General features: G+C 38.1%; 1 protein-coding gene across 1 annotated transcript; it reads right to left on the bottom strand.

Moving 5' to 3' along the window:
- Positions 1-7,032: 7,032 nt before the first annotated feature.
- On the bottom strand, positions 7,033-15,130 carry LOC130717558 (BTB/POZ domain-containing protein At2g30600). The gene is made up of 12 exons (XM_057567815.1): positions 14,184-15,130; positions 13,692-14,015; positions 12,940-13,167; positions 12,441-12,602; positions 11,453-11,665; positions 11,308-11,355; positions 11,121-11,179; positions 8,084-8,216; positions 7,896-7,976; positions 7,738-7,818; positions 7,509-7,577; positions 7,033-7,423 (listed from the first exon to the last, which is right to left on the bottom strand). Exons 1-12 carry the CDS (start codon positions 14,913-14,915, stop codon positions 7,205-7,207), a joined length of 2,349 nt encoding a protein of 782 aa, XP_057423798.1. The 5' UTR covers positions 14,916-15,130; the 3' UTR covers positions 7,033-7,204.
- Between the last annotated feature and the right edge of the window lie 1,043 nt (positions 15,131-16,173).

Genomic DNA, 16,173 nt, shown 5'->3' with positions numbered 1-16,173 from the left:
TATTAATACAAAAACTAGATGAACAAGGTTTAATAACAAAAGGTAGGTAGTATGATAAAACTTCAAGCTTGCATAGTTTAGATATTTCCTAAGGTTGGTGGTGTTCTACTAACGCTTATATTCTCTTTAACGGAGTTTCATGCTTGCCTGACATACTTCTGCTACAAATACAATACGAGTCTCTCTAGCTTGGTGCGAGTCTTTGCTCTTTGGGTAACCTAAAGGATGATGTTTGACTTCCACTAGACCATACTTTTATCATATAAACCTTTAGGGTGAAGGTGTGAAAAACGACTAGAAGGGGGGGGGGTTGAATAGCGTTTTTAATATAAAAACTTTCCCCTTAAGATTTAAAGTAAATCTTTTCGGTTTCTCTAAGATAGATGGTGCAGCGGATAAAGATAGAGAGAAGAGAAAAGCACACAAGTATTTTATCCTGGTTCACTTGATAAATCCCTCAAGCTAATCCAGTCCACCCGTTAAGGTGATTTCTTCCTTCTTAGAATGAAGGCAATCCACTAATCAGATAATTGTTACAACTGCACTTGAAACCTACAAGTGACTAACAATACACTGACTTAGCTATCACTAAGATTCACTCTCTTAGTCTTCTCTAGGATCCGATCAACCTTGATCTCCTAAAGGAATCACCACTAAGATTCACTCTCTTAGTCTTCTTAAGGATACTGACCTACCTGGTCCCTTAAGGAAAATCAAACAACTGTTTGAGGTTGGTGTTTACAAAGGTTTGCTTCTAAATAAGCTGAGTGTAAACCAAATAAGAATAGATGAAGAAAGTAGAGGCTTGAATCTTTTCTTGTATTGCAGCTCTTGATTTCTCTCTTTTTAGCTTTCTTCTTTTCTTCAGCCTTTTATAGTCCAAGGTGCAAAGGATATTTCTGTTGAGAGAATATGACCGTTGGAGGGCATTTCTGGAACTTCCAGAACCTGCTGTGGCTGAACCTTGGTAGGTAGGCTTTTCAGAATAGTACACTGCTCTTGTACTTCTCGATAGAGACATTTGCCTTTAACCAATGACTTCTGATCAGAGGAATGCTTCGTGTTGGAACTTGTGAAGCTTGGTGATCAGAGTCAGAGGGAAGCTTGGATCCTCTGACCTTCGTAACTTCTGCTTCTGGACCTTCAGAGCTTCTGAACCTTCAGAGCCTCTGGTCCCTCAGAGCTTCTGGTCTTCAGATCTTCTGATCCTCAGATCTTCTGATCCTCTGATCTTCTGATCCTCTGATCCTCTGATCCTCAGATCCTCTGATCTTCAGATCCTCTGATCTTCAGATCCTCTGATCTTCAGATCTTCTGATCCTCTGATCTTCTGATGAATATATCTTCTGGTGTCAGAATCAGAACCTGTTTGTCAAAACACTCAAGACAAACATTAGAGTATCATAGTTGTTCATCCACAAATAAATACTTGTTATCATCAAAACATAGAGTTGTACCACATGACCAAATCTTGATCTTACAATCTCCCCCTTTTTGATGATGACAAAACCATGTATTTTGATGAACAACTCTAAACAAATAAACTGAATACACTCAGAGTATAAGGTCAGAGTTAAAACTTATCCTGATGTGTATAGTTTATCTAGCTCCTTCTGAATCTGAATCTAATACTTAATAAAAACGTTAGTAGTATCTAGATTATGAGCTATATTGAAGTATGTGATCAGAGTTAATTGAGTCATAAGATATATCATAGCATTGAAAAAGATGACATCAATCAGAATGTATCGTTAGAGCATAGAAATTGATCACATAAAGGAGTTGTTAAAATACTATTAGTTCTCCCCCTTTTTGTCATAAGCAAAAAGAATGAAGGTGGAAAAAAAAGTAAGAGCATAAGGCGAAATACTCCCCCTCAGAAGGAATACCAAGTGATACTTGGCTTCTGATTAGTATAGATTCTTCTGATGAAAGCAGAAGTGTGGTTCCGGTGACATCTCCATTCTGGACAAAATTTCATCTTCAGATTACTTCAGAATGAGAAGCTATGAACCTACTCTTCTTCTGATGACGCAAGTCAGAAATTGTAGTAGCATCTTCTGATGTTGTTGCTTCTGGTTTGTCAAGTTCTGAGTCTTTGTTTCTTTCTGAAACGGTCATGCTCATCCCTGCAAGCTTTTTCAGCTAGCTTTGACTTGACCAAATCTTACTCTACTGATGCCTCCAAGATCAACTTCACCTTCAGGTTCAAGTTTTGGATCTTGGGACATATGCCTTTCTCCCGTCATGTGTTGCTTGCATCCACTGTCCAGGTTCCATGGTTGGAGTTTCGATGGACCTATTGAAGATATCTGCAACATATATAATCTTATCCCTAGGTACCCACTTTCGAGGTCCTTTCTTGTTAGTTAGCCCAGAAGTTCTGACAACTTTGGGTCTTTCAGCAGGATAATATACAGGAATTTTTGCATGATATTTAGACATGGAGAAAGATCCCTTTTTACGAGGATTTTTAGCAACTTCAGCAGGTACAGGGTCAGGCAATATGGTACCAGAGGGAACAAAGCATTCATACAAAGATTTAGCTTTAGGCACAGAGGGCTCATTTCTAATTGGTTTAGAATACCCAATGCCACGCATTCCATTTCTGCTCACGCCATAGATCAATGAAGCCATCAAGCTTCTATCTACGCTTTTAGCCAGGAATCTTTGAAAAGATTTTTCATACTTAGATTCATGCTTACTATCAGAGGCATCGCAGGCAATAACTTCTTCTAACTTAGCAATTTGATTCTTAAGCACAGAGTTAGAGTTAACTAAAGCATGATTATCATTTTTCAAATCAGATATGATTTTCTCATGTTCAGAAGGAGTTTTAGAAACAGCAGATAAGTTCTTTTTCAGCTTCTTATGCTTAGACAACAAGGAGTTATACTTATCCATGATATCAGACAAAGCATGTTTCAGTTCAGAGGTAGAGAAGGAAGCAAATACCTCATTTTCATCGTCAGAGTCTGGATCTCCTTCTGATTCTGAGTCAGAGTCAACAGCTTCCTTTGACTCTGCTCCTTTGTCTTTGACAATGGCCATGAGTCCTTGGACTTCACCATCAGAGTCAACATCCTCTGACTCTGATTCATCAAAAGTCACCATCAGACTTTTCTTTGTCTTGAAATGCTTCTTTGACTTTTTGTCGTTTGATGAGCCTTTGTATTTGCTCTGCCTGTGCTTCCAGATGCAGTTGAGCTTTCTGGATATCAGAGTCAACTCATCCTCATCAGAATCTTCAGAGTCTTCTGCTTCAGCTTGGAGAGCTTTTGACTTCTCAGATTTGGATTTCAAAGCTATAGACTTCTTCTTCAGATCCTGCATTTCTGAGCGCTTCAGTTCATGGCATTTCAGTATGCTGATGAGTTCTTCTAAACTCATATACTCAACATCTCTAGTTAGCTCCAAGGAAGTTATCAAAGGCATCCAGCTTTCAGGAAGACCTCTAAGGATCCTCATGACATGATCCGCAGTGGTGTAGTTATTGTTGAGGGGTCTTATTCCAGCAATAATCAACTGGAATCTGGAAAACATATCTTCAATGGATTCGTCAGGTTCCATTTGGAAGGATTCATATTTCTGGATCAAAGACAGTGCCTTTGATTCTTTCACTTTCTTGTTTCCTTCATGAGACATCTTCAAGGATTCAAAGATGCCCTTGGCGGAATCACGATCAGTAATTTTCTCATATTCTTCATATGAAATGGCACTTTGCAGAATAGCTCTTGATCGGTGATGATCTCTGAACTCCTTCTTTTGATCTTCACTCATCTTCTCCCTTGGGATTTTTACACCATGTTCATCAACAGGAGGGGTGTAGCCATAAACAACAAAATCCCAGAGATCAGGATCAAAGCCAAGAAAGAAGCTTTCGATTCTGTCTTTCCAGAAATCAAATCTCTGACCATCAAAGACAGGTGGTCTTGCACTGTATTGATATTTGCTTGTAGTAGTGGTGGAATCCATGAGTTTTTTCACACTGGCCCGGATCTACTGAACACTGTTAAGTGTGGTAATCAGAACTTGCGCTCTGATACCAATTGAAGGTGTGAAAAACGACTAGAAGGGGGGGGGGGGGTTGAATAGCGTTTTTAATATAAAAACTTTCCCCTTAAGATTTAAAGTAAATCTTTTCGGTTTCTCTAAGATAGATGGTGCAGCGGATAAAGATAGAGAGAAGAGAAAAGCACACAAGTATTTTATCCTGGTTCACTTGATAAATCCCTCAAGCTAATCCAGTCCACCCGTTAAGGTGATTTCTTCCTTCTTAGAATGAAGGCAATCCACTAATCAGATAATTGTTACAACTGCACTTGAAACCTACAAGTGACTAACAATACACTGACTTAGCTATCACTAAGATTCACTCTCTTAGTCTTCTCTAGGATCCGATCAACCTTGATCTCCTAAAGGAATCACCACTAAGATTCACTCTCTTAGTCTTCTTAAGGATACTGACCTACCTGGTCCCTTAAGGAAAATCAAACAACTGTTTGAGGTTGGTGTTTACAAAGGTTTGCTTCTAAATAAGCTGAGTGTAAACCAAATAAGAATAGATGAAGAAAGTAGAGGCTTGAATCTTTTCTTGTATTGCAGCTCTTGATTTCTCTCTTTTTAGCTTTCTTCTTTTCTTCAGCCTTTTATAGTCCAAGGTGCAAAGGATATTTCTGTTGAGAGAATATGACCGTTGGAGGGCATTTCTGGAACTTCCAGAACCTGCTGTGGCTGAACCTTGGTAGGTAGGCTTTTCAGAATAGTACACTGCTCTTGTACTTCTCGATAGAGACATTTGCCTTTAACCAATGACTTCTGATCAGAGGAATGCTTCGTGTTGGAACTTGTGAAGCTTGGTGATCAGAGTCAGAGGGAAGCTTGGATCCTCTGACCTTCGTAACTTCTGCTTCTGGACCTTCAGAGCTTCTGAACCTTCAGAGCCTCTGGTCCCTCAGAGCTTCTGGTCTTCAGATCTTCTGATCCTCAGATCTTCTGATCCTCTGATCTTCTGATCCTCTGATCCTCTGATCCTCAGATCCTCTGATCTTCAGATCCTCTGATCTTCAGATCCTCTGATCTTCAGATCTTCTGATCCTCTGATCTTCTGATGAATATATCTTCTGGTGTCAGAATCAGAACCTGTTTGTCAAAACACTCAAGACAAACATTAGAGTATCATAGTTGTTCATCCACAAATAAATACTTGTTATCATCAAAACATAGAGTTGTACCACATGACCAAATCTTGATCTTACATAGGGGTCTTGTATGGAGGCTCCTGGACGAATTTTCCAACTTTTTTTATTTTGTGCATCATTTTCTTGTTATTGTTGGCTTGCATTACCCGTATTAGCCTTGAGGCGAATTCAACTTGGTTAAGGTCTTCTCTGCATCAATGCATGGAGTTGTGAAGTATGCTCGCATTTTGTGGAGGAACTGATCTAGTTAGTCCTTCCCTATTTGTTTACGCTTTCTAATAGCTTTGAGAATCATTCTATTAACGATTTCACCCTTAATCTAAGGATACTCCCCCAATAGGAAGTACTGCATAACATAAAAATTAAAGCACGCCTATATGAGTTCTTTAAAAAAAGGTCATAGAGGGTCCATTTCCTGATGATACAATGACACTAGGGTAGAGAGTTGAGAGAATTTCTTCGCTGGAATTCTAAGCGAATGCCCATTTTCCCATTCCTCATTTGGTTAGGGGTGTAAAAAACTGATTTTACTATGCCTCGGACCCAAGACAATCATATGCTGCATCAATTGATACGTGCTTGCTACGGATGAAGGACCTTGGATGATACTCTCGTTGAGCTTGTTGGAGTCGTCTTGAAAGACTTGACTTCAACCTTTACTTTTATAGCTGGTATTTTCTATTATATTTTGTGTTTTGTATTGAGAATAAGTTGGGCTTATATATTGAATTTAGGTCTTGTATATTGGCCCACATAGAATTTTTAGGATTGGGCTTTCACCTTGAGGGCCAATAAATAGAAGTTAAGAGAGTATTGATCACAAGTGAGGGTAGATTAGGTTTGGTCACTTTGGACTTGGCCCATAACTCTTTTAGTTTGTGACTTTCCTTGCTCCCTATATAATGGCGAGAAGTTGATTTTGTAGACACATTTGATCAAAATTTAAAATTTGAGTTGGTGAGTTCGAAATCTCCCTTCAAATTCTCTCTTAAGAAACCCCTTTAGAATTATCAAAGATACACAATATTTGTGGTTTCTCCTCACCGTTGGCTTATCAAGCCTTCATTTCTAGAACACTTTTGGCACCGCCACCTCTTCTTCCCCTTCCATTTTGTGATTTTCTTCCCTTTAGACTTTTCCTTTGGCTTCAAGGAGATAGAACCATTACTAGTTTGGAGATTCATGGAGTTTAAGCATAGATCCACATCATTAGCCCTCTTATGGACTTCCTTATCTCCTTAGCCTCTTGTGAATCTGGGATTATCCACATGCTCATAATGTAACAATTCGGAGCCACTTCTTGGTCCCCTTGAATTGTAACTATTTCGGTGTTGTCAGTTGAAAACTTCGATGCAAGCCTCCTAGTTAATATGCACATGTCGAACACATTCAATGAAGGTCAACATAAGATTGCATTGTAAGAGGTAAGGTTGTTCGCTACCATGAACTAACGAGTGATCATCTTCGATTACATTGATGCTCCACACTAGTTGCGACCCTTTGGCGTAAGCTTCTTCTCCTTTTATCTCAAAAGCTTTATGTTGTCATCGGACTCTTGTGACTACATTAGATCTATGATTTCGGTCAAAGGTTTTTTAGACGGATTGCCAAGTATTGTTTCATGCTTGGCGAAAGTTCTATCATGATGCACATTCTATTTTACGTGATTGTTGTGCATTGATGTCATCTTTTGACTCTTTTGCTTTATCCCCTAATTCATTTTGGATCAAGGATGTTTCTCCCGAATTAGGTGTTTTTCTTGAGGCTGGTGTATTAAACTTGATCCCTTCTTTTTGATTAACCTATAATCAGCATCTTAAGAAAAATAACATTTTAAAACAATTAATCATTAAATTTTGAACTTCTTTTTGTCTGGTAAGCAAAACAATATGACGTTTATTTCGATAACATTGTTCAAATAATTTGGTCAATAAGCAAACCATTTGCAATTGGGGAAGTATGGTATGGACATGCTTATGAGTACCAAACCAAAAGCGTGCTTTTCAGAGGAAGTATCCATATAGTTCCAAGTAACAAATGCACAAGTTCCAGGGATTGGTGGCATCAGTAGTGGATCCTGTGAGAACAACCCGAAAATACCGAAAGGGAAGCAGTGCGTTGGGGCCAGTTATGGGCCAAGATGCAAATTGACCAGGTTTGCACACTGTCCAGTCATTTTCATGGACTCTCAAGTTCTTCCAACTCTTCCCATCCAGTGAACCCTGAAAATCCCACACATGATTAATTAACCTTCCTTTTGAACAAAAAAAATACACCACTCAAGACCTGTGGGTAACCATTGTTTACCTGAATATTCCAACATCTCGGAAAGGCCTTGGAACCATCCTGCCTCAGCGTATAGTAGTTGCACATAAGCTGCAAAAATGGTTTTCCCTTTTCAATCAGATTCTTTCTAATAAAGTAATGATGTTCTCACAGGTGAAATTCTACAAAGCCACTTGCTCAAAGTGTGTGACAAGACCAATAGCACCCTAAGGAGCGAAGGGCCAACATAAACAGTCAGCATATTATGTACCTGATGATCTTGGCCAAGATCAACCATCCACCAGGTAGAGTTATGTCCATTTTCCAATCGAGGCCCAGCAAAACATGTTCCCTGTGAAAGCCAAATGAAGTTTAGGCATCATGCCACCCAAGACATTAATAGTTCAGTAATAAGTAAACTTAGCATACCTGGTAGGTTCTGGAGACCAAAACCTTAGGATCAGTGTATCTTGAGTGGGGACTGCTGGCTGTAATCGCAATTTTCTTTGGCTGCCACACAAATTTTAGAAGAGCATGTATAAACAGTTCCTTGACCAGCCCTTAGCACAAAACTTACTTAAGAATGGATGAGGAAAAAAATAATGTGGAGGATCTACCTCTGCCAAAAGAGGATTAACCCACTGGTGTTCACCATAGGATGTGCCTGCAAAGTACAGAACTCCATTGTTGTCCCCGTCACGAATGTACTGGAGCTCCCTGTAACTAGACCGTCTATGCTGGAGTCTAACACTACAAGGAAAGGCAATGTGGGTTAACTCTTGTTAAACATGTGATGATGATGTGTGTATTCTATTTCCTTTTTTGTGTGTTCAAAATATGATGAACATAGAAATTAGAAAACATTAAAAGGCAAACCAACAACTCAAAATACCCCTTACTCTAGTAGAAAGTAATCAGATTCAGAATAGAATTCCTAAGTTATTTAGAAAACCCTAAGCAGCCAAGCAACTAATGACTACGTTATGATATATCATCAATCCATTACATATGATATATCATATTTCAATACTTCTAATATTTCTTTCCCATATCCATTATCACTAATCCAGACCCCACCAGCATGTCACTGTTACTATCACTTGAATTTGATAAAATAATACTTGTATTTCATTCATAATACTTGACTAGACTACAATATATATATAGACTAACAAAGAGATTAAAACAAACTAAATCTATCTCAACCTATATCTATTTAAATAGATATTATCTCTATTTAAATAGACACTAATCTAAAATAGATAAACAAATCTTAACTATATCTCTATGAGATAGCACTAATAATAAACTAAATCTTAACAGATATTCAACACTCCCCCTCAAGCTAAAGCTTACTTAGCTTTAAGCTTGTAACAAATCTAACCCAAGAAGAAAATTATCTTAATAGATATCCCTTAATAATGACGGTCTTGGCGAATCTCTGAATTGAATAACTTTCAAACTTCTAGTAAATCCTTGGCGGCAAAAAACAACTTCTCATACTTGATCTGGCTGAAATTGATGCAAGACAAAAACCAATTCTTCTGGAGTGTCGTAAGGTAGCTGAGCCAGCAAACAAGGGCGAAAAACCAGCAACAATACGCCCGAAAACAAAACAAAGCTGAAGCAACAATTCACCAACATCAACCACACATAAATAAAACATACTTGAAGTCAATCGATTGATGGCTTCTAAGACAAACAATGGTGTCAACTTTGACACAGAAAACTCTCAAACATTAGAGAGTGGGCCAGCGCAACTCGCAGCTGAAGCCCTAAAACCAGAACCAATAACTCTCAACTAGAGAGTGGGCCAGCGCAACTCGCAGCTGAAGCCCCGAAACCAAACCAAACAATCGAGACAAAACAAACGAAGGTGACACTGTCACCTTCAAAACCAAACCAAACCAAATTGCATAAAGTCAGTCTAGATCAATATAATAACAGCATCTCGAACCATGAGACGCAAACAACAACTCAAGTCTCAAAAACCAATGTGGACCTGAGCGTCAAAACAGAGTTAAAACTCTAAACCAACCCAAACTTGGCCAACAGTGAGATATGACACGAGAAACGTCCAAACAGGGTCAAAACAGCTGACCCACAAACCAAACAACCAAACAGGGAGAGGAAGACCGGATGATCACAATTGTGAAGGCACAACACACGTCAAAACAGAGGATCCTTAAAACCAAACCTGGCTGATACACAAAGAGGACCAGCGAGAACAAAGCAGCGGAGAGAGCGGTGCAACCTGACTGATACACAAAGAGGACCAGCGTGAACAAAGCAGCCGAGAGAGTGGCGCGTGGACTTCACACGCAGAGAGATGGGAGGCGTGTGGCTTGGAATCCGGCGGCGGTGGCTGACTGTAGTCTCTAAGATATTTAACAATATCTAACACTTCCCATCAAGGTAAAGCATATATGTCATATGCATAGCTTGTAACAAATATTATTAACTCGAGAAGCCGCTGCTGCCGGAGAGAGAAATTCACACAACACTTCCCCTCAAGCTAGAGCATATATATCATATGCATAGCTTGTAACAAAAAATAATTAACTTGAGAAGATGCTGCTGCCGGAGAGAGAAATTCCCAAAAACAATCCGAAAATCTTTTCCAACTCTAAAGAAAGGAAACCATAATCAAAAAGAAATGAGGCCGTAAGAAAACGTGACAAGGATCACTAGGGTTCCAAGAGAAAGGAAACCATAATCAGAAAGAAACGAGGCCGTAAGAAAACGGCTAGAACTAACAAACGGAAGCAAAGTACGAAAAATAAATCCAAAGAGATTTTGAAAGTCACCATGAGGGGGCTCACGGGGGAGGAGCCCCCTCACAGCGGTAGGATCAAAACTAGCTCTGATACCAACTTGAATTTGATAAAATAATACTTGTATTTCATTCATAATACTTGACTAGACTACAATATATATAGACTAACAAAGAGATTAAAACAAACTAAATCTATCTCAACCTATATCTATTTAAATAGATATTATCTCTATTTAAATAGATACTAATCTAAAATAGATAAACAAATCTTAACTATATATCTATGAGATAGCACTAATAATAAACTAAATCTTAACAGATATTCAACACTATCTACAACAAGTACTTATGCCCTACACAATAGGAACCTTAAATGCATATATTTGTGATCTAATTGCGCTCTCTGGTGCTTCAACATCTACCCAAGAAAGTATATAATCAAATACAAGTAGTGTCTGCACTAGAATATTTCCCTTACCATGCAGCACCTTAAAACAGTTACGCGGAGGCAGAAAACAAGGATAGGAGAAATGGAAAGATAGGTCGAGATAATTTTTAAGTCATCAAATAGATCAAGTTATCCATTTCTTCTATGGGTCTTGAAAGAAATTCTCTCCATACATCCAAATGGGGATCATGTCCATAAGTTTGTTGAATAAGAATTACAATAAACCAGAAATAATGAATCATAACTGATAATAAGGTAAAAAGTTAAATTTGCATGCTATTTTCACAATGAAATAAGTTATATTGCTATCCACAGTAGAGGCTACAATCTAAAATTTGAAAAATTACTCAATTCAGTCAATGGAAATGCAAAGCATGACTTAATGTCCCAACGACAAAACTGAGAAGACAAACTAGGATGAAGAACTTACTTTTCTTCATTTTCTGGCCTTCCTGGCCCATAATCAACAAAACTGATAGCCTCATTAACCTGTAACAAATAAAATAAAATAACAGAACTGTTACTCGAAGACAACATTTACAAAATCACTTTATATACTGCCTGAATTAATTGGAATAAGAGAGAAAGAATTACTAGGAATAAGACAGCAGACTTACAAGACTTCGGAGAACAGGAATGTGGCAGACAATGTAGCTATTCTGCAACTGCAAAGTGATAACAATTGTATAGTTAGAATAAGCAAATCCTGATATCATAGTCCTGTAAAGAGCCCATAAATATCTGAATGCAGAGCATACGAACCTTATCAAGCAAGGAATATTGCAGTAGTGGAAATCGCACATATGGCAACAAGTCATAAACTAACTGAAGCCTCCCGCCAAAAAGGAGTTCTGGCGTTGAATTGATTATTAACTGATCCACTACTTCCCATCCAAACAAGTCTTTTGCATTCATGCCAAACAACAGGATTGCATTAAGAACTTTCTCTTCAGATGTTACTGTCAGATCAGGATGCTGCAAAATATAAATATAGATTTGAGATATTATCAGTCAACTGACGTAATATTACAGTGACCTACTGGAATATTGTTAGACAATTGTTGATGTGTAGCAGACTATATCTAAAACGATATCGTGGGGTTAAGTTTTGGCTTTTCATCCTTGAGAAACTTGGAGTTTATGTGAAACAGTATCTACAGTTCTTTAGATCAAACAACTCACTTCCCATCCACATTGCACATGCATGAATGCACTAAAATATTGCTTTCAACTTCAATGGAATATCCATATGAGTATGATAGGAACTGAATTTACAGTGGAGTTTATAGAGAAAAAACTCAAAACAGAGCTTTGATAACAAGGAAAACTTCTCTACCCCGTGGCAACAGCCAACCCACAATTACAAATAATTACTTGCATTTCCCACTACCCTCTCTTTCCATAATATTCATTATCCTCCTCATTGAATTCAGCACCCCAGCTCTCAGATTTTGCTGTCAAGTGTCCAGTTTTTTAGGATTTTGGGATAACAGAGTCCTCCCCACTATTTCCCAAATCATTTCCCACCCAACCTTTATTCCTGTTCCCCCTCATGTGGTAGAACTTAATTATAGGCCTGTGTTAAGGCGCATCAGAGTAAAAACTTCAACTCTTTATGCCCTCCTACCCATAAAACTTGTCTTCTTTACACTTGTGTGCATGCCTCTTTAGAAGACCTTATTTAGTATTCAGTTATACTCCTAAGATTTACCATCAAATTCAATAAAATGAAACTTGAAGAGAGACGCACCTGAATGATATTGATGAAAGTTGTTTCATCTAACATAACAAAGTCAGTACTTGCACTGATACAATAGTCAAAGTTCATGGCAATTCTCCTGTGCAGTGTTTCTTTAATAAGGCTACATGATGGGATTGAAGAAACCACTTGGAGGAGTGGAAATAACGAGTCCTGCAACAAAGTTCAACAGTTAGCTTCAAAAGCTACGGCATTACTAGTAGCCAAAATTGTCTGCTTCATCCTCCATTAAATCTGTGTATAATAGAAAAACTCTGCTGTATGACCTTCACCCAATAGAAGAACTTCATCCCTGCATATAATATGTAGACGAGAAGTATCAATATCTTAGAATCGATTACTGTAAAATGGATCTCTTCTTTTGTTTTCACAAGTCCGAAACTGCATCTCTCTTCTCTGATCAGTTTATTCAAGTGGCATCCACAGGATAAATGATTCTAACTTCAATAGTACGTACTGATACTGTTGTGAGTTAAGTTTACCAAACTACCTCTGAGAGGCATTCTAAGAGCATTTTGCAACATTCTTGGTGGAGAAAAGTCACTCCAAATTGATCAGCCAATAAAAGGAGCTGGAGCAACAAAGAACCAGAATCTATGAATTTCTCATTCAGTTGACCATCATATAAAAAGTCAAGCATAGCCTTGAAAGCTTCTGGTGGCACATCTCGTAAAGTAACGTCAGAGGACATGCTTTCACTCATTCCATTTGTGAACATCTGGAAAATAACAAGTTCTTTAATTGATAGCTCGCATGGACAGTATACAAAAATACATAAACACCACATTAAACATACTATTACCAAACATAGCATGAATATTATTTGCATAAAGAGAAAGTTAAATTATTATCGTGGTCAAATGTGTATTTGGGGAGATTCAGAAATATCCTTTCAAGGTTTTGTTGGATATACAGTCATCACTTTTGAACTGAACCCTCACATAATTAAGCTCATCAAAACTAATACATCCTCTACATGTAAATAAAAGCTAAGCGCATACACCCTCCGGTCACTATTATAAGCAAAAGTTAGTTTTGTAGGTTCATTCAATAAATGATGTATGTGACCATTTTAATGACTACATACATCATTTATTGAATGAACTAAAAAGCTAACTTTTGCTTATAATAGTGACCGGAGGGTGTAGGTGCATAAATCTTGCAATTACGAATATTCAAAAAAACTACACTTCATGGCAGCATACACATTACATGAGATAAAGGATAGTGAAATTGGCTCACCTTAGCAAAGGGGATACTCCATAAACTGAGAACAATTTTATGTGCTCGAGCAACAAGGCCATAACTCTCAATGTAGATGTTTACATCACTGTACTGGCCCGTTACTTTCAATTGCTTCAGTCTCTGAATGCTGAGTGGGAGTGATGGCAAAGTTGAACAATGAGGTCGGATACATGGATATGTTAACTCCACATCCTTGCCCCCGTCAAACAACTTGTTATCTAGCTTAAATCGTTCCATAATCTCTTCACATTGCTTCACCAGTGGCATGACTTCAAACTGTAGACTTAAAGCCCTCAAAGAACCAAGTTGTTCCGGTGGAATCTACAGGATACAAAGACCCAATTACCTTAAGATCATAAATTCATAGACTAGTTTAACAAGTACAGTGCAGCAAATTAAATATAAATCAGGTGATAATGAGTTAGACAAAATCAAGTGATCATGAGTTAGAAATTTAAGTATGAAAATAGAAGAAGGAAAGAGTGTTACCCGAGTCCAGCCAGTGTAGATGTAGTGAAGCAGAGCATGGAGAAGCGGATAAGATACCGAGGGTAGTGTGATGACAAAGGAAGATGAGGAGGAAGAAGAAGAAAAGAAGTTTCCAGATGCAGATAAAATTGTCTTGTGAGCAGGAACAGGTCGTTGGTCTTTACCAACAATGAATAACATGTCAGACAAGTCCCAAGTCTGAAGGAAATTTTTGAGACCCCATTTGTCATAATCTAAATCCATCTCCTCCTGAACATGAGGCAGATGAGAAAGAACATTAACGTTTCGATACCTAACATGCTTATCCCAGCTACTGAGTCCAATATACTGAACATTACAATTGGGATGAGAATCCAACCACTGGAAAACAAGATCTTGAAAAGGGTATTTGCCGTTACCGACACTAATCAAGCCATCGTAGATGCTGATCCAATAACTCTGAAACGAGGTGGAGCAGCAGAGTCCAACCCCGGCGGCGTCAACGACGGTTTTCCCATTGACCTCGATTTTGAGGCGTCGATTTCGATGACTCCCCAATATGATCGTGTAGTGAGGAGTGCTGTCTCTCTTGTAATGGTAGCCCTGGCTTCCCACATTCTCCCGGAAAACCAGCGTCACATCGTTGCAGGCGAATGCTTCGAATGCCACGCAACCCCGACCTGCTTCCCGGAACTTCAAATCCTCTCGCCACGCGCACTCAAATGGCGGCACCGTCAGCAGCTTCTCCACCATCTTCTTCTTTCTTCTATGTATGTGTATGTGTATATGTATCAATCTATGTTCGATTCATATATATATATAGTAACAGTATCTGAAACGTCACTATCTATCTACCCTAAAAAACATAAGAAACAGCTAGGCTAGCTATTAGAAGCTGGATTTGATTTCCCACTTGGATGGTTAGATACAATGAAATTATTGGATCTGTATCCATCCTTCCTACGCCACATCCTTATCCAAGCACAAAGATGAAATATCTATGCTGACTAAGATCCTCGTAAGGTAAATGAAATGAACAAAAATGATTTCAGATCAAAACACATGATTGATTCATTGTCATGTTGCGCGTATCTACCCTTGATTCGACACGTGTGGGACCATCCTCGTCACCTAATCGTTTGCCTTAGCCTCAGGACAAGAACAGAACACCATACATATCATATCATCCATATTTCATAGCATAACATTTATAGGGGTGTTATTCATATCCGATGAAACCGACGAACCGAACTGAACCAAAGTAATTGGATTGATTTTTTTTTTTTGTTATTCGGTTAAAAGCCGATCGAAACCGATAAAAATCAATGGAGATTGGTTCGGTTCAAGAAGCTAATTGAAAGATTGAAGAACTAGGATTTTCAAATTTGGGGCTCAGGGTTAAGAATTGAGGCTAATTTTGTAGATTAGGGTAGATGACTAAATTCACGGTTTTCAAAACTTATCTTCTGACTGTTGGAGCATGATGTGGCAATCCAACGTGGAAAAGATTGGTGTCATTTGGACTTTTCCGTCGCAGGGACGAACGGAAAACACAATCAATGACTAACTTGACCGACGATGACAAATTCAAAAACAAAAAAAAGACTATTTCCAAAGTATGAGACTAGACCGTAGTAAGTGAACACATTCAGTGACCAAAATGGCGGTTTACTTCATTTTTTCATTTTGCTATCTCATAATTAATTTTGAATTTAATAACATTTAAAATAGAAAATAGAAGTTGTGATAGAATCACTTTGTAAATCTTTTTACACTATCAATGCATAAAACTTAATTTTTTTTTCTAGAAAAGCAATTATTTTTCACTGTTTGCAATTATTTTCTCATTCTTATATATCAAAATTTACATAAATTGTCTCAAAAGAAATTATAAAGTACTTTTGTTCACTCAACAAACATTGGTGGGTTTGCATCTAGTTATCAGATGATTCTCACATAACTACAGTTTGTTTTGCCATTATGGACTACTTCAGTTACTTTTGATTATACT

Source organism: Lotus japonicus, chromosome 5, assembly GCF_012489685.1.
Source record: "Lotus japonicus ecotype B-129 chromosome 5, LjGifu_v1.2".
Taxonomy (NCBI): domain Eukaryota; kingdom Viridiplantae; phylum Streptophyta; class Magnoliopsida; order Fabales; family Fabaceae; genus Lotus; species Lotus japonicus.
The sequence above is the reverse complement of the archived record's forward strand: the minus strand, read 5'-3'. Positions and strand labels throughout refer to the sequence as shown.